This window comes from Aquarana catesbeiana, linkage group LG01 (genome assembly GCF_042186555.1).
Source record: "Aquarana catesbeiana isolate 2022-GZ linkage group LG01, ASM4218655v1, whole genome shotgun sequence".
Taxonomy (NCBI): domain Eukaryota; kingdom Metazoa; phylum Chordata; class Amphibia; order Anura; family Ranidae; genus Aquarana; species Aquarana catesbeiana.
Genome location: NC_133324.1, coordinates 120,710,061 through 120,735,964, shown reverse-complemented (window position 1 = coordinate 120,735,964; position 25,904 = coordinate 120,710,061). Strand labels below are relative to the sequence as shown.

The following is a 25,904-nucleotide window of genomic DNA, read 5'->3' as shown; positions in this document are numbered from 1 at the left end:
TACACACAGCATCCAATATTGACAGAAAAACACAGAATTGTTGACATTTTTGCAGATGGACAGCCATTTTTAGGACTCTCCAGAGATGCTCAATTGGGTTTAAGTCAGGACTCTGGATGGGCCATTCAAGAACAGTCACGGAGCTGTTGTGAAGCCACTCCTTCGTTATTTTAGCTGTGTACTTAGGGTCATTGTCTTGTTGGAAGGTAAACCTTCGGCCCAGTCTGAGGTCCTGAGCACTCTGGAGAAGGTTTTCGTCCAGGATATCCCTGTACTTGGCCGCATTCATCTTTCCCTTGATTGCAACCAGTCGTCCTGTCCCTGCAGCTGAAAAACACCCCCACAGCATGATGCTGCCACCACCATGCTTCACCATCATGCTTTCCTAATCAAGTCCAATCAGTATAATCAAACACAGCTGGACTCAAATGAAGGTGTAGAACCATCTCAAGGATGATCAGAAGAAATGGACAGCACCTGAGTTAACCACTTCAAGACCGCCGCACGACGATGTATGTCCAAACTTTGAACGGGGATATCGTTGTTATGGCAGCAGCCAGCTGCCATAACCCCGTTATCCCCGTTTTCGTGCGGCGGCCGGCTTTCAGATAAAAGTGGTCCCTGCGGTGGATTCGCCGCAAGATCACTTTTATCGGTGGCGGGGAAGGGCCCCCCCCTCCCGCCGCGATCCGGTGCCCTCCGCCGCTTACCGGAGCCGTCGGTAGCGGCGGAGGCGATCGCGTCCTCCTCCGTGGTTTGTCTGGAGACGAGTGAGGCTAAGATGGCGCTCACTCATCTCCATGACACTGCTGGGCGGAAGCGACGTCAAAACGTCACTTCCGTCCACGCCTCTTAAAAGGCACATTTTTTTCAAATGTAATTTTTCTAAATTACTTTTTTTTTTTTTTAATTGCATTTTAGTGTAAATATGAGATCTGAGGTCTTTTTGACCCCAGATCTCATATTTAAGAGGTCCTGCCATGCTTTTTTCTATTACAAGGGATGTTTACATCCCTTGTAATAGGAATAAAAGTGACACCATTTTTTTTTTTTTTTTTTTTTAAAAAACAGTGTAAAAATAAAATATTGTAAAATAAATAATAAAAAAAAAAAAAAAAAAATGTTTAAAACCCCCCTGTCCCGACGAGCTCGCGCGCAGAAGCGAACACATACGCGAGAAGCGAACGCATATGAAAATGGTGGTAAAACCACACATGTGAGGTATTGCAGCGACCGGTAGAGCGAGAGCAATAATTCTAGCCCTATACCTCCTCTGTACCGCAAAATATGCAACCTGTAGAATTTTTTAAACGTCGCCTATGGAGATTTTTGAGGGTAAAAGTTTGACGCCATTCCACGAGCGGGCGCAATTTTCAAGCATGACATGTTGGGTATCCATTTACTTGGCATAACATTATATTTCACATTATAAAAAAAAAAATTGGGCTAACTTTACTGTTGTCTTATTTTTTTATTCAAAAAAGTGAATTTTTTCCAAAAAAAAGTGCGCTTTTAAGACCGCTGCGCAAATATGGTGCAAAAAAAAGTATTGCAATGACCGCCATTTTATTCTCTAGGGTGTTAGAAGAAAAACCATATATAATGTTTGGGAGTTCTAAGTAATTTTCTAGCAGAAAAACCTGTTTTAAACATGTAAACACCTAAAATCCAAAACGAGGCTAGTCCTTAAGTGGTTAAATATGAGTGTCACAGCAAAGGGTCTGAATACTTAGGACCATGTGATATTTCAGTTTTTCTTTTTTAATAAATCTGCAAAAATGTCAACAATTCTGTGTTTTTCTGTCAATATGAGGTGCTGTGTGTACATTAATGAGGAAAAAAATGAACTTAAATGATTTTAGCAAATGGCTGCAATATAACAAAGAGTGAAAAATTTAAGGGGGTCTGAATGCTTTCCGGCCCCATATATATCTTTTATTAAGAATGTACTGGCAAGCTTCAGCAGCATTAAGAAGTGTCAAAGCATTGCCTGTCCGAAAAGCCCTGTGTTTGACCAAGAGAGAGGGTATTGGGGAGCTGTTGTGCTTTTGTATGTGCATCTTTAGGTTCCTGCAAGTTATACCCATAGCAGTAATTTTATTTAAAGCCTTGTACACACAATGAAAATATCGGATGAATGATCATCCGTTTTTTTATTTTTGTTTTTTTTGGCATGCTAGTCTCATATTGAAAATGAAGAGGTTACTATAGTTAGGAAAAGTCTCGTATGACGGAATACAACTTCGGAAGTGATGTAATGTGTTGTAATGTAATGCATTTTTCATCTCTAAACATGCGTGGTCTTGGTCTACCGAATTAAAAAAATTTTTTTTGGACAAATACTGTACTGAAGAAACGAAAATCGTACGTTCTATCGTGCAAGGAAAATGTTTGTGTTTGTCCCTTCAGACCTTCAGATAATTTTGTATGAACTGTCTTGATCGGCTCTCGAAAGCTGTGCACCTCAGATTATCGTACGATCGATTCATAAGCGGTATATTGCGCTGAAAGTAGGAAAGGTGCCGATAATGGCACTGAAAAGGGGGAGGTCCCCCACCGGGTGCTGCAAATCCCAGGTGTCATTCGTCCTTCCCTCCCTCCTCCCTCATCCTCGCGATCTCCCTGTGTTAGGGAGCTCAATTGTCTGGGCAGTCGCAGTAACAATGTCCCGCCTCCTGTGATAGACGGCACACTGATCCAGTGCCAGGACATTGAATCAGTGTGACGTATCACAGGAGGCTGGACATTGTTACTGCGGCCACCCGTCCTGGGAATTACAAATCCAGCTCTGTGACACAGTGGGAGATCGCCGCTCTGATCCGGGCACTGATGAGGCTGCATCTGACGTCCACTGGTGAGGTTACATTGATCTCTTGTATCATGTCTGCAGTCTCTGACCATCTCCTGGATCATGCCTGCTAGAGGTGAACCGAATGGAAATTTTGCTAACACTATTAGCAGTGTGTTTAAGTAAGAGATTACAGACATGATCAGTGGCAGCTGGTGGTTTTTTTTTGGGGGGAGGGGCAGCAAAAAAAAACACCCCCCCACGGGCGGCCGGCGGCACAGCATTAACCCCCACTCCCCCCGGGCGACCCAGCACTTACCCCATCAAGGTGGCCGGCTGCGGGCAGCAGCTCCGGTGTCCTCTGATAGAGTGGCTTCCGCCACGTTTTTCGCCGTGCGTCTCCTCTCTCCTCCTCCTAGGCATCAAATAGTATCACTTGAGGCTTTGGCGGCCAATTGGGAAATGGGACTCACGACCCGCTTCCTGATTGGTGGGGAGGAGATTTAGTGTGAAAATACCGAATATTCATTTACTAGCGCCCCGAGCCCACCCTTTTTTTGAAGCCTATTAGAGCCTCTGGCTCTAATAACCCCCCCCCCGTCCCCCAAATTGGAATCCATAGTTCGGCACCCTGTATGTAGATCAGGGGGCCGGATGCATGGATGGGGGGGGGCGGCGCCCGTACACCCCTAATGGATGGGTCGCCACTGGACATGATACAAGACCTGGTCAGAGACTGCAGACTGCCTTTTTCTTGATCTTTTCTTGATCTTTTCTTGCACTAAAGGTGCCAATAATGACCACCAATAAATTCATATTAAAGTGGATGTAAACCCGAATTTTTTTTTTTTTTATGTCGTAATGTAGAGTATAAGATTTCCTATCATATTAGCCCAGTCTTGCCACAAAGAGTTAATCCAGCGCTGAGCAATCCTCTTTTATTGTTCAGTGAGATAAAACTTGACAAACAGAGAAAAACTTTGTCAAATCCTCCCCCTTGCTGTGAGTGACAGGTCATTTACATCTCGTGCACTAGACTAAGACATGCATTATTTTTTAATTCCCACCCCCACTCCTTTCTTTAGCAGCTCTGCAAGGATTGGCTGTTCCACACCTCACCATGATTTGGCATGCTGAAGTCATGTGGTTACTTTCCTGTCTTTTCACTGGATGTTAGAGATCATAGCAGAAGTTCAGTGTAAGAAATACACAGGAGAAAATGCATATTGACAAGGGGAGTGTAGAGGTGGGCGGGGAGTCTACTGACATCACGACTCCACCCACTGAGCTCCAGATAACAGACCCACCCACAGAATCTGCAGTTTTTCGGGTCTAATAACAGACAGAGGGGAGACATTTGACAGGTAAAGATACATGCAGGAGGCGTGTATATTCTTATAGATAACCCCTATGGCAGTAGTTTAGAAAGGATGACATTGGGTTTACATCCACTTTAATTTAAATTGATAAAAAAGTTGAATATAATACAATTATATATAAAAATATAAATATTTTTTAAAAACGGTCATTTTTGGCTAAGTGCATTTTTGGTTTCGGCAGCAAAATTTCCATTCGGCGCACCCCTATTGGACAGTACTGTGAAATTACAAAGGTCACTTGAGGAGTCAAGGACTGCTTTAGACACCGCCAATATCTAACAAGCTAACAGCTCTGTAGTAAATCCTTCAGTGTACGATAACGCTGTAGAGAAAAAGTATGGCAATAATTGTGTTCAGCTGACCATTATAAGGACATATGTCTGTGTCTGCAAGTAAACCCTCTCTAGAGAGGTGACCCATGGGCCGCACATTTTCCAGATGCTTTACTTGTGGTTGATAGCGATTCTTCTTTCGATACAGTCATTGGTGCACACATTTTGTGTTTGGCCATCTCTGTGCATTAACTGATGTAATTTGCTATGGATCAATATCACTAAACCTTTTACAATTCACAAATACGTCTGTCTATTTTATTTACAGCTACAAAGAAAAAAATTACTTAATTTAAAGGGCACAGTGGTTGTAGCGTCTTTATCAGGATTATATGTGTTCCTCGCTGGTGCCTTGTATGCTTGCAGCACTTTGATTAACAAGTTATTATTTCATTTTGTTTATGGATGAAAAGCTTATGGGCAAGGAGAGGGAAGAATACTTAAAATTCATTCTGTGGTCACACTGAATTGCAATAAGATGGGAATGAGCACCGAGAACAAGCGCAGACAGACTGTGAAATTGCGTGTGATTGAAATCATACTCTTGCTCCCATTGGCTGCATTAAGATTAAGTTATCTCCTAGTCTATGCTTTCATTTTGGGGGCTTTTTTTTTTACTTTTATCTAAATCTGCGACAGACAACACCACAGAGGTCATTTATAATTAGCAAATACCACACTTTTGACCTTCAGGAATGCATTTTTTTATCCTTTTAAGAAAAATGGGAGCGCTTTCACTTTATGTATAACATGTATTTTGGGCAAGATTTTAAAAAAAATACTTGCTAAGATAAGAGTAAATCGCACTAAAATTGATATTTCAGTTTTTTGATCCTGGAGAGTTAAACTAGATGATCATTTCTTATGCTGTAGAGTGGTTTTTGTGCATGGCAGGTTTTGTAACATTTGTCCATCCAGCAGATCAGCAGCCACTACTAGAAAAAATGATGGATACCCTTTGTCTCCTGTTACACAGACCAAACTTTTATATTACCTCTGTTGCTCTCTCACAGTCCTACCACAGTCTTCAATGCCTAGCCTCACGCATGGACCAGAGCAGAAGAAGGTGGGTCAGGTGTGAGGCTGGCCGCACCCCCTTCTTCAGTTCCACCAGGGGCCGAACTACCACCATAGCGACCCATGCGGGCGCTATGGGGCCCGCAGCCGAGTGGGGCCCAGTAAAGGATGAGAGCACGGCCGGCACAGTCTCCCAGCCAGGGGAAGAGAGAGGAGAGGAAGAGGCGAGCTGTCAGCAGAGAGCTGAATTGCCTGATGTAATAGCTTTCATTAGAACTTCCAGTGTTCCCGGGGCTCACATCACATAGCTCCACCTCTTGGCCCAGCGCCTTTGATAGACAGAACGCCGATCCAATGCGGGACATGTGACGTCATCAAAGGCGTCGGGCCTAGAGGTGGGGCTATGTGACGATGAGCCCGGCAAGTGCCATCTTAAGAGCATTATAGGCCCCCGGGCAGTACAGTGCACTGGGGCCCTGTCTACACAATCACGCACTAGAATAAAAATGCTAATTATCAATAATGATATATTTATTAGTACTTCCAACAAAATCCGTGTTTAAACCTTAACACAACGTTTGGACAATATAACACGAGCTTGAGTAGCAAGAAATTGGAAAAACAAGAAAGTACAGATTGAAATGGGACAGTACAAAAGCACTAATTACTTCCTCGAACTAGTGGCAGCTCTAAGATTGATATATAAGGGGGACACATAAGGTATTATGGTCAAAACTTGGGGGGGCCTGGGCACTAATAACTTTCACCACTAAATCATACAACTAAAAAAACTAAATATATATATAAATGTACACACTCACACTCTGGTGCTGGTGGGTATTAATGCTGGCGTGTGTACTGCTGCCTGGCTCCTCTGAGACGCGGAAGTAAGACTGGAAGCATGCGGCTGCAGTAGAGAGCAGAGCCGATGCTTCCTGTATCTGTCACAGGCGGAGTGCATTTCATATCACTCCACCTGTGAAGAGCCGGAACTACACAGAAAGCATCGGCTCCGTTCTTCACAGTGACAGCTGACTCGCACTGCACGCTGCTGAGTCGCTTACTGATATCGGGACTGATTGCGCGGCACTCTGTCTCTGTGAAGGAGCCGCACCGCACAGCACTGGCACAATGCGGCAGTGAACTTTCTGACATCTAAAGAATGATCCATACCTCCCAACTTTTGAACTTTAGAATAAGGAACACTTATAGGAGGAAGCGACTGACGGCGTGCTACTTGCACTGCAGCAAAAAAAGATTCTCACTGATGCATATAAAAACCCCAGCACAGTCATATAAAAAAATAAAAATAAAAAGTTTCCATTACAAATGATTTTGCATAAACTATGGAAGTGTGCATTACACAAAGTGTGGAAGGATTCAGGAGTGCCTTATGTAGAGTTCAGGGCTCGGGAGAGTGCTAGATACAGAGTGCAGGGTTTTGGCGTGTGTTATGTGCAGAGTGCAGAAGAGTGTTAGGCACAGTGCATGGTTCTGGAGTGCATTACGTACAAAGTGCAAGGGTTCAAGAGCGCTAGGTACAGAGTGCAGTCATCTATCCACATCTCACTGTTGCCCTTCTCCTCAACTATAACCTCTGAACCCCCCTACCTACACACACACACACACACACACACACACACACACACACACATATATATAACACACACCACACCATATATACACACACACACACCACACCATATATACACATGCCACACATAAAACACACACCACACACACATAACACACACACCACACACACATACCACACACACCACACACACATACCACACACACATACATTACACACATACATTACACACACACACCACACACACACATACATTACACACACACACCACACACACACATACATTACACACACACATACACACATATACATTACACACACACACTTTTGTAAAAGTAGCACCTTTCTGTAGAGGTCTTCTATCCAGTGCAGCCATAGCTTCCTTCTCCTTTCAGTGCACTGGGTATTTTCAGCTCCTGGACTCCTGGAGCAGGAAGGAGATAAGGATTAAGGGGCAGCTCACCCCCCTGCTCCAACATGCCTTTCACTTGTCCCGACTCTAGTGCAGAGCAGAGAGGTTGTTGATAGAGCAGAGCTGTTACTTTCACTTTCAACTACAGAAGCCAGGCTTCTGTGTTTAAGTGAAAGTGGGGAGCTGCCTGTGAGTGCAGGGCTAATGGAGGCTGAAAAAACCCTGGGGGGAGAGGAATAGACAGCTGATGCTGACCCTCTGCAACTCTGTCCTGGTCAGGAATGTATGAATGCCAGTGTTGTGTCACCGGCTCTTTCACTATGCACTGGTTTGACAGAGGAGCGGGTCTGGGTAGCAGTCCCGCCCCTACCCGACATCACACTCTCGTTTTGACAGGTGCTGTCTGTCATTGGGGCTGCACAGTGCACATCCAGCTGACTTGCTAGCCAATCCCTGGCTGTACTGGATGTGCACACTGCAGCAGGTCAATTCGGGACTGTTGGGAGGTATGATTGAGGCTTGGCTGGGGTCGCTGGGCAGGTGGGGCCCCCCAGACAAGTGGGGACCCCGGGCAACTGCCCAGCGTGCCCATGCGAAAAGATGGCCCTGGCCCAGGGAAGACAGAAATCCAAATGAAAGCTATTACAGCGGGAAATCCAGCTCTCTGCTGATCCGGGTGGCTTGCCTCTTCCTCTGCATAGGTCACGTTGTATGGGGCACAGGTCACGTTGTATGGGGCACAGGTCACGTTGTATGGGGCACAGGTCACTCTGCATGGGGCACAGGTCACTCTGCATGGGGCACAGGTCACTCTGCATGGGGCACAGGTCACTCTGCATGGGGCACAGGTAACGCTGCATGGGGCACAGGTCACGCTGCATTGACACTAGGGCAGCTGTGGGGGGGGGCTGTTTGCAGGGGGGCCCCATACAACATTTTGATATGGGGCCCTGCTATTTCTAGTTACGCCCCTGCCACCCAATAGGAATGCAAGCCTTGCAAGCTGCACCTGAACATTGGCTACTGGCGGAGCCGGTGGGGAAGGGATCTTTCGTTGCTCTGTCTCCTGTTGGTACCCCCCCCCCCCAGCACACACACCTGAGCTCTTAATGTGTGCTCGATTGTTTGTGCGTGAGCACCCTTTCACCCAGCAACCATGAGTATGTGTGTTGAGGGCAGCATTTTTACAAGGCAGTGGAGCAGCCCGGGGTCTAGTTGTCGCCTTGCCCCTGGCCCAGTCTACCCCTGGATGAGACACAAAACTGCTGGAAAAAAATCTTGGACGTCAATTTGCCGCCCCTCTCAAAGTGCAATAGACCCAGCGGGACCCATGGTAGGGCCGGCCCTGCCCTGTACGTATTTCTGGCTTTAACCTCTTGCTGACCATGTAACAAATGTGCAGCGCCAAGGAGGGTGGGTCTTAATGCCCACATGCACTTATGAGTCCATGATGGTTGAGGTTGACAGACATCTCTAGTCTCTAGTAATGAGTGGGAGCTGGCAAGATGGGCTTCCAATTTAGATGACCGCTAATCACAATGGTCATGTGATTGGGAAGTCTGGCCTGCCACCACACAGTTAAAGAGCTGCGGTGGGTGGGAAGGGGTTAAGGAAAAGTATTTGTTAGTGTCTTTCAAGCCAACACAGTCTCAGTGACCATGTTTATCACTAGGAAAGAAAGCGAGGATAAATCCCCTTAACAAGCCCTCAAACCGCAATATAAATATGCCGAGTTTGTAATCCTTCCCCACTTTATCCAAAAAGGCTTGATTGGTGTTACACTTTATACCCCCCTCCCACTGCCCCTTTTCTTCCCCCCTGCCCCTTTTCTTCCCCCCTGCCCCTTTTCTCCCCCCCCGCCCCCCCTACCCCTTTTCTTCCCCCCTGCCCCTTTTCTTCGCCCCTTTTCTTTCCCCCCTGCCCCTTTTCTTTCCCCCCTGCCCCTTTTCTTTCCCCCCTGCCCCTTTTCTTCTCTCCACTGCCCCTTTTCTTCTCCCCCCTGCCCCTTTTCATCCCCCCCTGCCCCTTTTCATCCCCCCCTGCCCCTTTTCTTCCCCCCCTGCCCCTTTTCTTCCCCCCCTGCCCCTTTTCTCCCCCCCCTGCCCCTTTTCTTCCCCCCCTGCCCCTTTTCTTTCCCCCCTGCCCCTTTTCTCCCCCTCCGCTCCTTTTCTTCCCCCTCGTCCTCCCCCCTCCCCCCTTGTCCTCCCCCCTCCATTAAAATGGCCATTTTGAAGAGATGGATTTTTTTGATTGAAACATTGATTCATTAAGACTCTTATTGTTTTTAATTATTATTTTTTATTATCAATAGTTTTGCACAGGAGCACACAAGCACTTTGTTACAATTTACATATTTTATGTTGATTATTTTGTTTGTTGACTTTATCTAAAAGAGAAAAAAGTTACTTTTTGTAGCACATTAGCACCTTACAAGGTGCAATTAGTGAATGTGAGTATTTGCTCTAGAGCTTGCTATCATTTATTTGTTCATGAAATGTGATGGTTTACAATGTGTAATAGAGCTGCACAATTAATCGTCAAGAATTGGTATCACGATCTTGACTAAAGTGTTTCACAATTCTTTCTATGCAAAGAATTCTCCCTGCTCTTCTGAAGCCACAGCCCTCAAAAGAAAGGAAGAGAAAAACCGGGCAGACTGCTAAGAATCAAAACATTATTTATCAGTTGAACTTAAGTATAAACATTGTAACAATTTGTCAATGGAATAGACTTTGTGTGTAAGTGAAAAAAGTTTAACCACTTAAACACTAAACCTTTTTCTGACATTTGTTGGTTTCAAGTTAAAAACATTTTTTTACTAGAAAATTACTTAGAACCCTCAAACATTATATATATATATTTTTTTTTTAGTAGACACCATAGAGAATAAAATGGTGGTTGTTGAAATATTTTATGTCACACTGTATTTGCGCAGCGGTCTTTCAAATGCAATTGTTTTTAAAAAAAATACTGTAATGAATTAAAAAAAAAAAAAAAAACTAACCAGTAAAGTTAGCCCATTTTTTTTTTGTATAATGTGAAAGATTTTAAGTCGTGAGAATCGTGAGAGAATTGTGATCTTTTTATCCCAAGCAAAAAAATTGTGATTCTCATTTTGGCCAGAATCGTGCAGCTCGAACGTGTAATTAGTGAATGTTAACACTGATATTTGCCCAAGAGGATGTTTAGCACTTTATTTTGTTCATGAAATGTGGTGATTTTTTAATGTTTATTTATTCATGATTTTTGTGCACTATTAAACTCCAAATAGGAACACCTGTTTCTTTCACAATGCTGTTACCCCACAGACATTAGATTCAAAATAACTATTCTATTAAACTACTACTCACCCGGCCTATTGCAAAATGACGTCCTAGAACGTGTCTCCTACACGGTTGCACTGCAGGCGTGAGCTGTCACCGGCTATGTCCACCGGACACCACCAATGACAAATCACTGTACCGGTGTTTTGTTAGATTAGGTGACCCGTCAGATTTTGTAACTGAAGTGAAGTTCCGTCTCGGACATCTTGGTACATCCCGGACTCGGCCTCAGTAACAATACAGTGAGAAGGCAGTGAGTGGACATCTTTTTACACCCACCGGAGTCTTGCATTTCACACTTATTTTTAAAAGTAAACTGAGATTATATATTGAAATTAAGTATTTTGAAATCCGTCTCACTGTTTTGATGTCGAATTCTGTCACATTAGCAAACCTGTGAGATCAACAAGCTTGCCGCTGCTTTTAAAATTCAACATCAAAACAGACGGATTTCAAAATACTGTATTTTAATATATAAGCTCAGTTTACTGTTAAAAATAAGTGTGAAATACAAGACTCCGGTGGGTGTAAAAAGATGTCCACTTGCCCCCTTCTCACTGTAGGTGAATCAGACCTACTGACAGGTCGCCGAATCTGATGAAACACTGGCCCGATGCTGGTACCATGGAATGGCTGTGACCAATCACAGCAGATCACATGATGGTTGTAAACAATGAATGGTTCCCTTTCATGCTGTCCATTGTATACTATTGTTTTGCTGTGATTGGTCACAGTGATCACATGGTACTGGCGCAAGGCCAATCACAGCTAAGCACAACAATACTTAATGAATCTCTTTCATTCAGTAAAAATGTTTGCTTATACAAATGATATTGGTATAAGCAATCATAATGCATAAAAATTCTTGATCACCTCCCCAGAGTAGTACAGTGTTACTATGGTAACATTATATTTCTCTGGTCACAGTGTGTTAAAAACAAAATCGTAAAAAAAAAAAAAAAAAAAAAAAAAAATATGTAATAAAAAATTGAAAAAAAATGTATGTGTGTGTGTGTATATGTGTGTGTGTGTGTGTGTGTATGTATATATATATATATATATATATATATATATATATTAGGCATATCTGTTCTGCAGTGGTTACTGGACTGCTTTCAAACTGATCCCCAAGTGCAGCGCAGAACACCTGCAAGAAGTTACCTGCACTGAGCCAGAGACTTCTGTTATTACCTGCGGGTTTAGTGAGCTTTCAGAAAGTTCAGCTTTCAGCAAAGAGTGAGCAGATTATCTTATATATAATTTTGTATTTTATCCATAGTTTCAATTTTAAGTTTTGTTGACCGCACATCCTGTAACAGCCAGTCCATCCTTAGACACCAGACCTTTTTATGCCTTTGGTACCTCTTTATTCCTTTTAAAGTGTTACTAAACCCACAACAGTCAAATCAGTGTGTATGTGCAGTAAAACATGCTTGTTATACTCACTGTGGAACCTAAGGGGTTAATCCTGCACATTGTGTAAAAAGGCTGTTTCATCCGGTCTTCTCTGATCCTCCCCTTCTTCCAGTGTCCCCAATCCATCTCCTAATAGTACAGGGCCTTGAAGGCAGCACTCTCTAGCAATGCACACCACCCTGAGCATGTACAGAGTTTTTTTAAATGTGTTTATTTTTGGGAGGGTGCATGTGATCTGCACAGGGCCAATCAGCACTGTCCAAACAGAGGGTAAGGGCTCATGCAGCCTCATAGGACAGTCAGAGCAGAACAAAAGCTCCCTCTTTAACCAGCGCACGGGTGGACACTAATAAAAGTCACAAGACCGCTATATACTTCTGATGAGAAAAGGTACTTCGTAGAGATGCACCAAAATTTAGGCTGCTGACACACATTTTCTGCAGTTTGCAAATAGAGAAAAAGATGCTGATAATGGTTCTGAAAACGCACGCGATTATGCCACGATTTTGCCATGCTAATTGTGTGCAGATATACTGTAGCCAATAAAGATGGTTGGCCTACATGATAAACATTTTATAATGCAGTATGTTCTTGTTTTCAATGCATTTCAACAGGGATGTTTTTTTAACTGACCAAAAACGCAGCAAGGACGATTTTTAACACCGCAACGGATCAGTGTGAAGACGTACATAGAATTTAAAGGCATGCATTTTTCTTGAGCTTTTTTTTTTTTTTGCGCTAAAGATGCCGATTAATGGCAGACAATAAATTCATATTCATTTCAATTCATGATATTTATTAAAAAGTTGAATATAATACAAATATATATAATAATATATGTTTTAAAAACTGTCATTTATTATTATTATAATGCAGGCTTTTTATAGCGCCAACAGTTTACGCAACGCTTTATAATATTTTCAGTTTAGGCACCAAAATTCCCATTCAGTGCACCTCTATTATTTAGCATTTTCTGTTTACTAAAATAATTGCATTTCCATGTTCTGAGTACTGTGAAAGAGCAGATATATTGAATGCTGGGTCCTGTGTTTAATAACACTTTAATTCCATTTCAATTTTTTTCCTGCTTATAATTATGCATTGTCTTGATAAAGAAAAGGAAAATGCTCTTTCTTAGAGAGATAGAGTAAAAAGCTGGCCATACACTATTATTTATTTATTATAGGTACTTCTATCGCGTCTTCATTATTTTAATGACTGAATATACATCAGTAGAATTTTGTTTGAAAATTTTCATTTTTGGAATGTCCGCTCAATTTTCTAATTGTTAGTGGGATTGAATCCGCCTTTGCTTTTAACGGTAGTGATGAGAAAATTTGAAGGGACAGGATAGAAATGTTTTTTGTTTGTTTGTTTTTTTTTTTTTCAATGACTGAATTTTTACAGTGTCTGCACTTTTCATTCAGGAAATTCCATTTATACCAAAACAAAGTGTTTAAAACAAGTTACACTTCCAAACAACATTCAAGTACTTTTGCACAACAATATTGAATGTACATGATTTAGGTTTTTCGTAGAAATGCTCTACCCGCGTATGGGCAGCTTTAATTAGCTGTCAGGAGTTGTACAGCGTGGACTTGCATTGTATTGATGATATCAGAAGGTGTACTGCCTGTGGAGTGGATTGCCAGCACAATGTTAGATTGCATTCTCTTTGGCATAGAGAAGAGGAGCCCGATTCGTCTGTTCTGCTTCCCTGGCCAGCTGTGCCCCAGTTTCTCCTCCCCAGTCATCTGCCTTCTCCACTGAGGTGTCATTGCAGATTTCTACCTAGTTGCTTTGACCTTCCAGCAGTCCCTCAAAGTGCTTGACCTGCAGCAGTTAGCTGTCAGCACAGGATGCCAGCCGTATTGTTCTGAATCTAACAATACTCCCAGGATTTCCTCTAATAGCTGCTCTCGTCTGGATGGATGGGAGTGTGTGTGTGAGCTGAGAAGAGCCTCTTTCTACACTGTACTGCATGCATTCATGATCTCTGAAGTTGCTGGAGTGAATAGCTGAAGCCTGGTCAGCTGACGCCCCCCTCTCCAATCAGATAAAGCGTGATGTAAGTGTTTAGCAGCTGCTAGGATCTGAATTAGTGTGGAGAAGTCTAAGGTACACTGTACTCTACACAGCATGGCTAGGATCCTCTGGATGGAATAGCAGGACATCTGTACAGAGCAATGGATGAGTCCAGCATCCTTCGAAGGAGAGGTCTTCAGGTACGTACCGGTCACATTCCCATTCATTCCTTGACTTTTAAAGTTGCTGCTGGCTTGTGTTCAGTGTGGTGGTTGCTTGCTGGCAGAATGAGAGATGGAATTTGTACTTTGGCAGTCTGTGTGCTTTACATTGCAATGAGCACTTTGGTTATATTATGTGTTTTACAGCTCTGAGATTTTGCAATATCTATCGTGCCGATGTTAAAGTCTGACTTCTGTATAATCCATGCAAAGGAAGCCAACTCTGACAAACTATACCACTATTTGTTCTTTTATATATTGCCTATTGCTTTTATTATGTTACAAAGCAATCTGCTCAATAGTTATTTTGAAAAGTGTAGACGCACCAATTTTTATGTTGCAAGCTGGATGATTTGTTTATTTTTATTTTTTATTTATTTTTTGTTATTTTGTCATACAGACAATAACTAAAACAACAAGGAACATACAACCCCGGTACATAATAAAAACACAACCCACAGAAATATTTTTATCTTTAGAAGTTGTACAGTAGGTGTACGCCTTAATTTGGTGTAACGTAATGATTTATCACGTAGAAAAGGGGAGGAGATGATATGGGAAGTCTGGCTTCTATATCAAAATAGAACAAGTAAAATACCGATCGTAATCTTCTTTTAAAGCCGTTCGCGCTTGTTCTTGTAAACACTCATTTGTCTGGTAAAGCAGCCAAAAAACATTGTAACGGGAGCAGAGTGCCTTCTAGAATTTTAAGTGTGAATCGAATTTTGTCATTCTAATCCAGCGGTCAGTCTTTGCCTTGGACCTCCTTTTTTTATTTTTGTTCATTCTTGTTAGCCAACCTTTTTTTTTTTATTATCGCTACTTGTAGGAGATGGAACATCCAAGACGTGTTGTAGAATTGAATTGCCGAGAAAAGTGGAGTTTGATTTGTTTACGGAGTGAAGTTTGAATGAGCTGACTTCCTTCTGCAGCACAATGAACATGTGTTCCTGTTAGGACGTGTCTTCAATTGTAAGAGACTTCCGAAAACAAAACACATCTCTTCTCTGTGGAGTATCACACAATGCAGAATCCCGATCGTTCTGCAAGGGAGGAAACAATGGCACTTTGTCCGGGAAAACAGCCGAGTTCAGAATTTCTCATGCCGCTGGAAGTTTTCATTTTGTTGTGTCAACAATTTTCAGAAATGGTGCGGTGATTGAGGTTGAGATGTGGAGTTGGTTGACAGATGTGACTTAAGGCATTTAAACAATTGGATGATGTCATGGCTTGAAGCTAAATTGTTAGCATGTTTGTGCACAGGGAATGTGGTCTATGAATGTAATGTTCCCCTCGTCAATGTAATAACCCTCAAGGAGCTTTCTTGCAGAGTATGTGGCTGGAATGTTCAGATGGGAACAGTTTTCTCAGAACAGGCCTGTTGCCTATATAACACTTTGAGCCAATGTTGGTGTGATGTTCCCATCACTTATCCAGATGAAAATAGTGAAACTGGAGACAGCCTATGTTTAAAAATAATAATAAAAAAAATGATTGCACTTTTTATGTTATTGAAATTTATGCACATTAGAGCTGCACTATTCTGGCTTTTTTGCTTAGAATAAAGATCACGATTCTCTCATGATTCTCGCGGCGTAACATCTTTCACATTATTCAAAAAAATTGGGCTAACTTTACTGTTTAGCTTTATTTTAATTCATTAAAGTGTTTTTTTCCCCCAAAAAATTGCATTTGAAAGACCGCTGCGCAAATACAGTGTGACATAAAAAATTGCAATAACCACCATTTTATTCTCTAGGGCAGCTGTTGCAAAACTACAAGTACCATCATGCCTCTCCCTGTGGGAGTCATGCTTGCAACTGTCAGAATTGCAATGCCTTATGGGACTTGTAGTTTCGCAACAGCTGGAGGGCCGCCAGTTTGAGACCCCTGCTCTAGGGTCTCTGCTAAAAAAAAAAACTATATAATGTTTTGGAAGTTCTAATTCATTTTCGAATAATGATTTTAACTTGAAACCAACAAGTGTCAGAAAAAGGTTTAGTCTTTAAGTGGTTAAACTTCCCTCATTTACAGACCAAAGTTCATTCCTTTGATCTAAAGAACAAAAGTTACAATGTTTACAGTTGGCTCAGGGCTGAGGAATGTTGTGATACTTGGCAGACTGCCTGTTATTTTTTTTTTCTTGACAGCTGTCGGCTTGAGCAAAGAATTCTCTGCATAGAAATAATCAAGAAAATGCTTTAAGAGCGTGAGCGGGAAAAAAATTGTAGTCTTGATTCTTAACGATTAATCATGCAACTCTAATGTATATCCCCCACTTAGCATCACTGTGACATCCATCCCCCCACCCCTTATTGGTGACCCCTGTGGTTTAGGTGCCCCAGGTTCAAAGGCAGCCTTCCGCAGTGACACCTAACGGCAGCAGCATAATTCACATCTGTTTTTACGCTTGGCAAATTTATGTACTCTTTGGATGTATTGAGCTAGGTTGGTGTGTTTGCTGTTAAAAAAAAAATGTACCATTGATCTTATATTTGTATACAGTTGTTTGATACTTATTATTTTCATATTTCAGAAAAAGATTTTGATTCTGAATGTTTGCACCCTTGTGCCCCCACACTCAGAGGGCACTGTTTTGTCTATATGTATAATTTGGGATGATTGCGGCTTCAGATTTCCCTACTCCACTTAGGGCTGGGAGATTTAAAAAAAAAAAATCTGCGATTTTCCTGAAAAAAAACTTGTTTCACTATTTGAATCGAGTTTTTTCTTTGTGGACACCGCGCCGGTCCCGAGGAGCTGCGGGCAGGAGTTTTTAGGCGAGGCCGCGGCTTCGGCCTAGTCTACAGCGTCTGGTCTCGCGGACTAGGCCGAAGATAAAGACTAGGCCGAAGCTGCGGCCTCACCTAAAAAATCCTGCCCGCAGCTCCTCGGGACTGACGCGGTGAAAAAAAAAAAATCGAAAGAAATCGATTTGCTTAAATTTTTAATCGATTTGACCTCAACTCGATTCAAGATTTAAATCGAATTTCCCCAGCCCTAACTTCACTACATGTTTAACCACTTGCTGTCCAGCCGCCGCAGTTTTACTGCAGCAGAATGGCACAGCAGGGCGAAACAACGTTATGAAACGTTGATTCGCCCTGTGGCCACTAGGGGCGCGCCCGCTTCTCGCCCCCGGAGCCGATACGAGAGCCAGGTGGTTGCGATCACCGCTGGGCTCCCGCGAACGCTGGTGACACACTGAGGACCGGGATCTGTGTGTAAACACACAGTTTCCGGTTCTCTGAGGGGAGAAGAGACTGATCGTCTGATCTGTGATCTCCCCTAGACAGTACCCTCCCCCCTTGAGTTAGAACACAGAGAGGGAACACAACCCTTTGATCGCCCCCTAGTGTTAACCCCTTCCCTGCCGGTGACATTTTTACAGTAATCAGTGCATTTTTGTAGCACTGATCGCTGTATCAATGCCACTGGTCCCAAAAATGTGTCAGAAGTGTCCGATGTGTCCGCTATAATGTTGCAGTCCCGATAAAAATCACAGATCGCCACCATTACTAGTAAGCAAAAAAATAAGAAAAATATCATAAAACTATCCCCTGTTTTGTAGACGCTATAACTTTTGCGCAAACCAATCAATATACGCTTATTGTGATTTTTTTTTTACCAAAAATATGTAGAAGAATACATATCGGCCTAAACTGAGAAAAAAAAATGTTTTTTATATATATTTTGGGGAGATATTTATTATAGTAAAAAATATTGTTTTTTTTTTCAAAATTGTTGCTCTTTTTGTTTAAAGCGCAAAAAATAAAAAACACAGAGGTGATCAAATGCCACCAAAAGAAAGCTCTATTTGTGGGGGAAAAAAAGTACGTCAATTTTTTTTGAGTGCAACGTCGCACGGCCGCGCCATTGTCAGTTAAAGCGACGCAGTGCCGAATCGCAAAAAGTGCTCTGGTCAGGAAGGGGGTAAAATCTCCGGGGCTGAAGCAGTTAAACATATGCTCTTTGGGCAATTGAACTGCTGCGTGTTAAAATTTCATAAGGTGCTGGTTTTAAAGTGATTGTACAGTAAAAAAAAAAAAAAAAAATTTTATTTTTAAATAACAAACATGATATAGAGTTGGCCCCCGCAAAGTCACGGTTCAGAATTTGTGGCCTCAGTTGTTCGTGGATTTCTCCTCTCTGGCAGATGTGCAGCCCAGCGTCATAACAGTTTACCGTGTGTAGCTATGTTCTCATGTTTTTCGTTCCTCTTAAAGCCTTCAGATGCCGCCCGTACATTTTACTGTATTTTTATTAAATTATTACTGTACAGTATTTAGCTTTAAAAATGGGCATGTATATGCCTTTTTTGCCCACATCCAAAATTTGCGGTTTTTTTTCACGATTCGCGGGTGCTTTATGAATGTAACCCCGCGAATTTCAGGGTTGACTGTACTTGCCTCCTCTTCTCAGGTACCACACCGGTGCTCCTGGCCCCTCCTCTTTTCAGTATTTCGCCATCGGAGGCAACTTCCTATAACGGCACATCTGCAGGCTCATTCCAGAGCCGCGTTGCCTGTGTTTATAGACACACACAGTGGGGCCTTAGCCCCACCCCCCTCATCACATGATTTCACTGACAGCAGCACGAGCCACTGGGTCCTGCTGCCTCAACAAAGATCGTGAGAGCCTGATCCTACTTCTAGCATTAATTTGAAAACCTGAAGGCACAAAAAACAGAGGTTTTCCACCCTTACCATTATCTTGCTGCTATCATATGAGTGCCTTGGGAGCTTACTTGGCCCTCTGAGTAAATTTAAGCTTGCATTGGAATTCTGGAGACTCTGGCAGTGGAATCAGGCTGGCCATAGACAGAGCAAATTTTATTCCTGCAACCACGGGGGATGGTGGGGTGGGGGAAGCCGCCCCTGCCAGGAGAACACAGTGATTATTGCTAGTGGCTATAACAGCTGCTAGCGATAATCGCATGTAAAATTTGGCAGGCTGTACATTCAGCCTGCCCATACTTTGTTTTTAATCTTGGATGGTTCCTGCTGAACCAGCTGAGATTTGAACCGTCTATGGCTGACTTTAATAAGGTAAAAGGTTTAATCACCAACTGACCACCTATCTCTTTGAGTCTTTGTATGCAAGATCTCGGCTTCAGCCCAACTCTGAGATGGATTAGGTAAGGATGAGGCCCTAAGCAAGGTGGCTGCTTTAGCATTCCCATTCATCATTGACTTTGAAGTACTGCAAATTACACAGAGGAGCCATCGCATTTCCATTGTACTGGCATATTCAGCTGTATCAGATGGCAGCTAATTACAATTGCATCTTGCCTTGTGAACTGACAGGTAGAAGCACGGTTTTGACCAGCTGTGCCCTCCCCCCGTTTACTACAGTAGTATAAAGGTCAGTGTACACTGGTTTGATCTGCTGCATTAACTAAAGGAATTAAACACATAGTGGGGGAGATTTACTAAAACTGGAGCATGCAAAATCTGGTGCAGACCTGCATAGAAACCAATTGGCTTCCAGGTTTTATTGTCATATCTTAATTGAACAAGCTGACGTTAGGAGCTGATTGGCTAACATGCACAGCTGCACCAGATCCTGAGTGCTCCAGTTTTAGTAAATCTCCCCCATTGTGTTAAAGCAGCCCATTCATTTGCTTGGGTTGCCAACGCACCAAAATGGACCAAAAATCAGATATGCACAATTTTTTTAGATGCAGCACACCATAACATACTGTAGCACATTAGCATGTGTTGTGCTGTGTGTTGCTGAAAGGCATGTGGGTCTGAGGTTTATATTTCTTAGTGCATTGGGATGTCATTGAAGCTGAATAGCAGTACAAGGCTCTAATGCATCTATGCACACAACTGAGATGTGATTGATCCCCAAAGCTTGTAGTTGGGTCCCCTGGAGGGTCATCGGATCCTAGACTCCTCTCTAGGTGGCCTTGTGAATGACCCGGCTATAGCTTACCTCTTCAGATCATTTTACATCCTGAAGAATGCAATAGGAAGAATTCAACACTTTATTTAGGAGTACGAATCTGAAATGTTTAGGCAACCAATAATTAGGCATAGAGCAGCTGACATTTGTGTTCTAGCCCTGGTGAAGTGTGGTTATAGGAGTACGCTGTGGATGAAGTAGTAGGTAGGTGTAGTCCTGGTAAATAGCTGAAATTTGCTCTACAGTCCCAGAGACTTGAGAAGTAATGGGTGGGTTAGCCCACCATGGACTGACCATTCTTTTTTTGTGATTGACTCTTTAATCATAACCAAGCACTAATCCAACCTTTAGGCTGGGTTCACGAGAAAATCCCGCATCCAATTCGCATGACAGAAGATTATGACTGGCTCTCTATGGAGCCGGTTCACATATCTCCATGGTGGCTGCGGAGTGAATTGCACAGGAATGCTGATTCCTGTGCTAATTCAGTCCTAATTCAGGCAAAAATTCGGCTCAGATTCGTCCCTGAAACAGAGAACAGGGACGCATCGGACCCCTGCTGCGAGTCGCATCTGGCAGCAGTGTGAACCCAGCCTAAAAGTTTAATTTAAAAAAAAAAGAAAAAAGAATTTGGTAAGTAGCTGCCAAAACAGCAGTAAGGCTGCATTCACACTTGAGCGTAGCGTGTCTGAGCGCTTTTCTGTTGTTTTTTTTTCCGCACGTTCTATGCGTGACTTGCGCGTTTTGTATGTAGCATTTTTAGGCTTTGGCGTTTTTTTATTACCCAACAGAGAAAACTATTAGTGCAGCATTTGTTGCTAGGTATTTCCGCTTTTTTAGCTTTTCCATTAGCTTTTATTAATTCTTTTATTATTCATTTATTATAATGTTTTTTCGTTGGGGTAAGGGGTTCGAGTTTAGGTTAGGATTAGGAGTTAGGGTTAGGGTTATTTATTATTTATTTTTTATATATTATACAAATAATAAATGAGTAAATGTAAAATAAATACACAAATAAAAATAATTTATTAAATGTATTTATTATTTAATACTAAATAAGAATAAATAGTTAACCCTTAACTTTCACCCTTACCCCTTAAAAAAATAAATACCCTAATACAAAATAAATTATTATTGTTTTTTTGTTTCAGTTTGGGTGTTTGTTTATTATTAATGTATTTAATATTTTTTAAGGGGTTATTTAGGTTAATTATTATTTATTAATATATTATTTATTAATATATTATTTATTTTACTTATGATTTTTAGTTATTTGTGTATTTATTTTACATTTATTTATTCATATATTACTACTATTTTAATTTCTTTAATTTGAGCAGAAAATCACGCAAAAACGTACCAATGCGCACATGGCACGTTTCCATTCATTTCTCTGAGAATAAAAGTGTGCCACAAATGCTCAAATCTGCCCGATTCAGGCTACAAAAAAAAGCTCCAGAACTTTTTTGAGCTTCGGGTGACATGGAGTGGACATTTGAACCATCTCCATAAAGAATACCGTAATAGATTTTTTTCCCCCTCCAGCATTTTGGAGTTTCAAGCTTTAAAACACTTGGATGTGAATGCAGCCTAAACACTGTGATTGGTTCCTGCACACTTCTATGTCATCATGGCTGTCTGGTGACTGGCACATAAAGTGACATGTGACCCTGTAGAAGGAAAAATTCTCTGGTGTTGTTGGGAAGCAAGTAGTGTATGCTGACCTTATTTACAAAGCATTTTAAGCTCAAAACATCAACATGTTCCTGTATCCACTTGCTGGCCACGCCTTTTTCTGACATTTGTTGTTTACAAGTAAAAAGCTGTATTTTTTTTGCTAGAAAATTACTTGGAACCCTTAAACATTATATATTTTTTTTTAGACCCTACAGTATAAAATGGTCGCTGCAATATTTTATGGGGCGCTTGAATTTTTTAATGTTATTTATATATTTTTTTACACTGTCCCTTTTTTTTTATTTTTTATTTTTTTTTATCACTTTTATTTCTATTACAAGAAATGTAAACACCCCTTGTAAAAGAAATAAGCATGACCATTCCTGTTTATTGAGAGATCTGGGGATAAAAAGACCACAGATCTCCCATTTACCCTTAAAAGCCAAAAAAAAAAAAAGATATTTTAGCTTTGCTTTAAGAAAAAAAATCCTGTTTTCTGCCCGAGGAACAGAAGTGACGTTGGAGATCACTCATGTCTTCCAAGGGCACAGAGCCGAGTGGGGGGGGGTAAGCTCGGAATTTGCCAGGGAATGGGCGGGGCACCTCTCCCGCTGCCTATAAAAGTGATCTTGCTGTGAATGCGCCGCTGGAATCACACTTAGGCCCCTTTCACACTGGGGCGGTGGGGGCGTCGGCGTACAACAGCGCTATTTTTAGCGCTGCCGTACTGTCGTTCTTGCAGCGGTATTCAGCCGCTAGCGGTTCGGTTTTAACCCCCGCTGGCGGCCGAAAAAGGGTTAAATCCACTTGTACAGCGCGGCTATAGCCGCGGTATTACCGCGGTATAGCTGCGCTGTCCCATTGATTTCAATGGGCAGGAGCGGTTTAGGAGCGGTAAATACACAGCTCCTTCCCCGCTCCAAAGAAGCGGCTCGCAGGACTTTTTTTACCGTCCTGCGAGCGCACCGTTTCAGTGTGAAAGCCCTCGGGCTTTCACACTGAACAAACAGCGGAGGCTGTTTAGGGGCGGTTTTCAGGCGGTATTTTTAGCGCAATACCGCCTGAAAACTGCTCCAGTGTGAAAGGGGCCTTAGGCTTCATGTACACGAGACGTTTTTACAACCTCTCCTGAACGATTTAACTTGACAGATCGTAACCCACGTTCAAAACGTCAGTTTTGCCACGTTTGCCTTTTAGAAGCGTTAAAAAAAATAGTCAAAAGTGAAAAACACCTGTAACCGAAAAGCGAGTTACCGCCACGTTTAGATGCGTTTGGCGCTTGAAACGCCTGTAAATGCAGCTTCTGAACACATTTTTTTCGAAAAAATGCCTCTAAACTGCCTAGAAACGACTATAAACCACCCTGTGTACATGTACTGATAAGATAACAGAGGAGAGTTCAGTTGAAAAAAATGCCCAACTGCTCCTAAATGTCCGTTTACCAGCAGCAGTGTACATGAGGCCTTATCGGAAAGCCAGCCAACCGGGGTTATGGCAGCTAGCTGGAGTTATTCTCATTCCGTCATCAATAGGATTCATACTTACCCTAAAGTCTGAATCTGATTGGTGACTGTGGAAAAACACATGCATTGTACCTATTGTTTGGTAAGTATAGTTGATGTTTTTCTTTCTCTGATTACTTATTGTGCTTATGGCTGCTTTGCTTTAAGTTCCTTTGATTCGTGTGCTCTTAAGTATTTTCCAGGTTTGTTTGTACACTGATTATATAGGACAATACTATTTCTTCAACCTTGGCCCATAACCATACATTTATCAACGTTAATCATTCATCTGCCAGTTAAATACCCAACGTTACCATTCATTTGAGGTTCTTCTGTAGTATGTTACTATCCTGCTGAGTTAAAAAAAAAAAAAAAATCTACATCGTTTTATGTTATTAGTAAGATGGGAACTTTACTTTCTGTTCAATCCTACATCTTATTAATAAAAAAACTGAAAAGAACTGGATGCAATTTTGATTCTTGTTCTACAACACTGCTAACTTTTTCTAAACCCTGGATAACATTGTGTTCCTTAATGAGCTGCTAATAGGCATAGTAATATATTGATTTAAGAAATGTTGTTGCTATTAGTATGGCTTGCATGATTTACAATAATAGTACTATCCTTGTGAAAAGTGTATTATAATGTTAAGAATATTGGCTGTAGTTTAGCTTTATTTGGCTGTGAGTGACCTTAACATATCAATTATAAAGAATAACTTTACTTTTGTCAAAAAAAAACAAAACTAAATTGCAAGGATTTTAGCAAACATTGTAGCAGATATCATCTAAATTTTTTTTGCTGTGAAGAAATGGCTGTTTTAACGTTATACCAGAGTTTGTTTTTTTGTTTTAACATTTTTAACATTCTGCTAAAACTTTTGTGAATTAGTACTGCTTGGACCTTGAAGAAGGGGAAACACCCCGAAAGCTTGTCCTGAAAAATTGTATGTTAGTGCAAATAAAAAAAAATAAATAAATTTTCTCTTACACCAGACTGAAATGCATTCCCTGGTGCCCAGGGCGAAGATGGCAAACTGCGCGAAACCCCACCCCCCCCTCCCCCCCGGGTATAAAGAAAGAATCAGTGTACTTTAAAACAATACAACACTGCAACACTACAATAAAACAATACAATATAGTATATGTACTGCAGCGGGTCAGCAAATGGTTAAATTGTAAGTTCACCTTAAAGAAAATCTGTAAGGTGAACTTAAATTGGACTCCCTCCCCCCCAGTCCTGCTAACCTGGAGTCCAGCGATCCCCCGCACTGACAGCTCGTATCACCGCTGTCCCGTCCAGGGATTTAAAATCCCCGCGGCTTTCTCTCCTCTCCGCCTGCGGTGACAGGATGGGCTACTCGGGTACTGATTGATCGGTGCCGCCCATGTGATGGCGCCGACCAATTAGAATGCCCCTAAACATACCTGCTGATGAGGTACGTTTTGGAGATTAGGCTGCAGGGATTTCTAAGCCCCAGACCGGTGATGCGGTGACCCGATGTCTCATAGCAGGTGATTGCCACACTCTAGGTCAGCGGGACCGAGGGGGGGTGTGGGGGGTAGAGGAGAGTCCTGTGTAAGTTCACTTTACAGATTTTTCTGTAAAGGTGATCTTTCCCTTTAATTACCAATGGTATTTGTAATATGCAGCATGACGGGGTTCATTTATTGCCACTGGTCACTAATGCATTAATGACCAATGTCAGTTAGACCCCTTTCACACTGAGGTGTTTTTCAGGCGCTAAAGGGCTAAAAAAAAATAGCGCCTATAAAGCACCTGAAAAAAGCCTCCACTGCAGCCCCAGTGTGAGAGCCCGAGATTGCTTTCACACTGGGGCGCTGCCCTGGCAGGACATTAAAAAAGTCCTGCAAGCAACGTCTTTGGAGCGGTGTATGCACCGCTCCTAAACCACCCCTGCCCACTGAAATGAATGGGCACTGCTGCCTGCAAAGTGCTTCGGCAGTGGCGCTTTTTGGGCGCATTTAACCCTTTCCTTGGCCGGTAGCAGACGAATAGCGGCACTAAAATGACGGTAAAGCGCTAAAATGGCTCAGTGTGAAAGGCGTCTTAATTAACCCCTTTGTGCTGCATTAGTGGCAGTGGTGGCAGTGTTATGCTGCAGCATGAAGGGGTTAATGAACGCTGATACTGGTGCCACTAATGCAGCCCATTAACTGACACTGGTCATCAATGCATATTCCCCACCACCACCACCAGAGTTAGCTGATTCATTCATTCATTCATATATGCCCATCTGCTTACTTTGTTACTGCCTGGTTGGCTCCTCCTCTCGCCCCGCCCGGC

General features: G+C 42.2%; 1 protein-coding gene and 1 long non-coding RNA gene across 5 annotated transcripts in view; both read left to right on the top strand.

Annotated features, from left to right (window-relative positions):
- Positions 1-25,904, top strand: part of MAST4 (microtubule associated serine/threonine kinase family member 4) — an 865,092-nt gene that overhangs the window by 388,294 nt on the left and 450,894 nt on the right. Inside the window, exon 1 of one of the 4 annotated variants that reach the window (XM_073623393.1) lies at positions 14,303-14,486. The exons of the other annotated variants lie outside the window; for them this stretch is intronic. Within the exon in view, the coding sequence (XP_073479494.1) occupies positions 14,448-14,486 (39 nt within the window). The 5' untranslated portion in view covers positions 14,303-14,447. Of the gene's footprint in view, positions 1-14,302; positions 14,487-25,904 lie in introns of those variants that run through there. 4 annotated transcript variants of the gene reach the window in all.
- On the top strand, positions 15,043-16,087 carry LOC141133849 (uncharacterized). The gene is made up of 2 exons (XR_012243124.1): positions 15,043-15,251; positions 15,337-16,087. It is a non-coding gene; the product is annotated as an uncharacterized lncRNA (long non-coding RNA).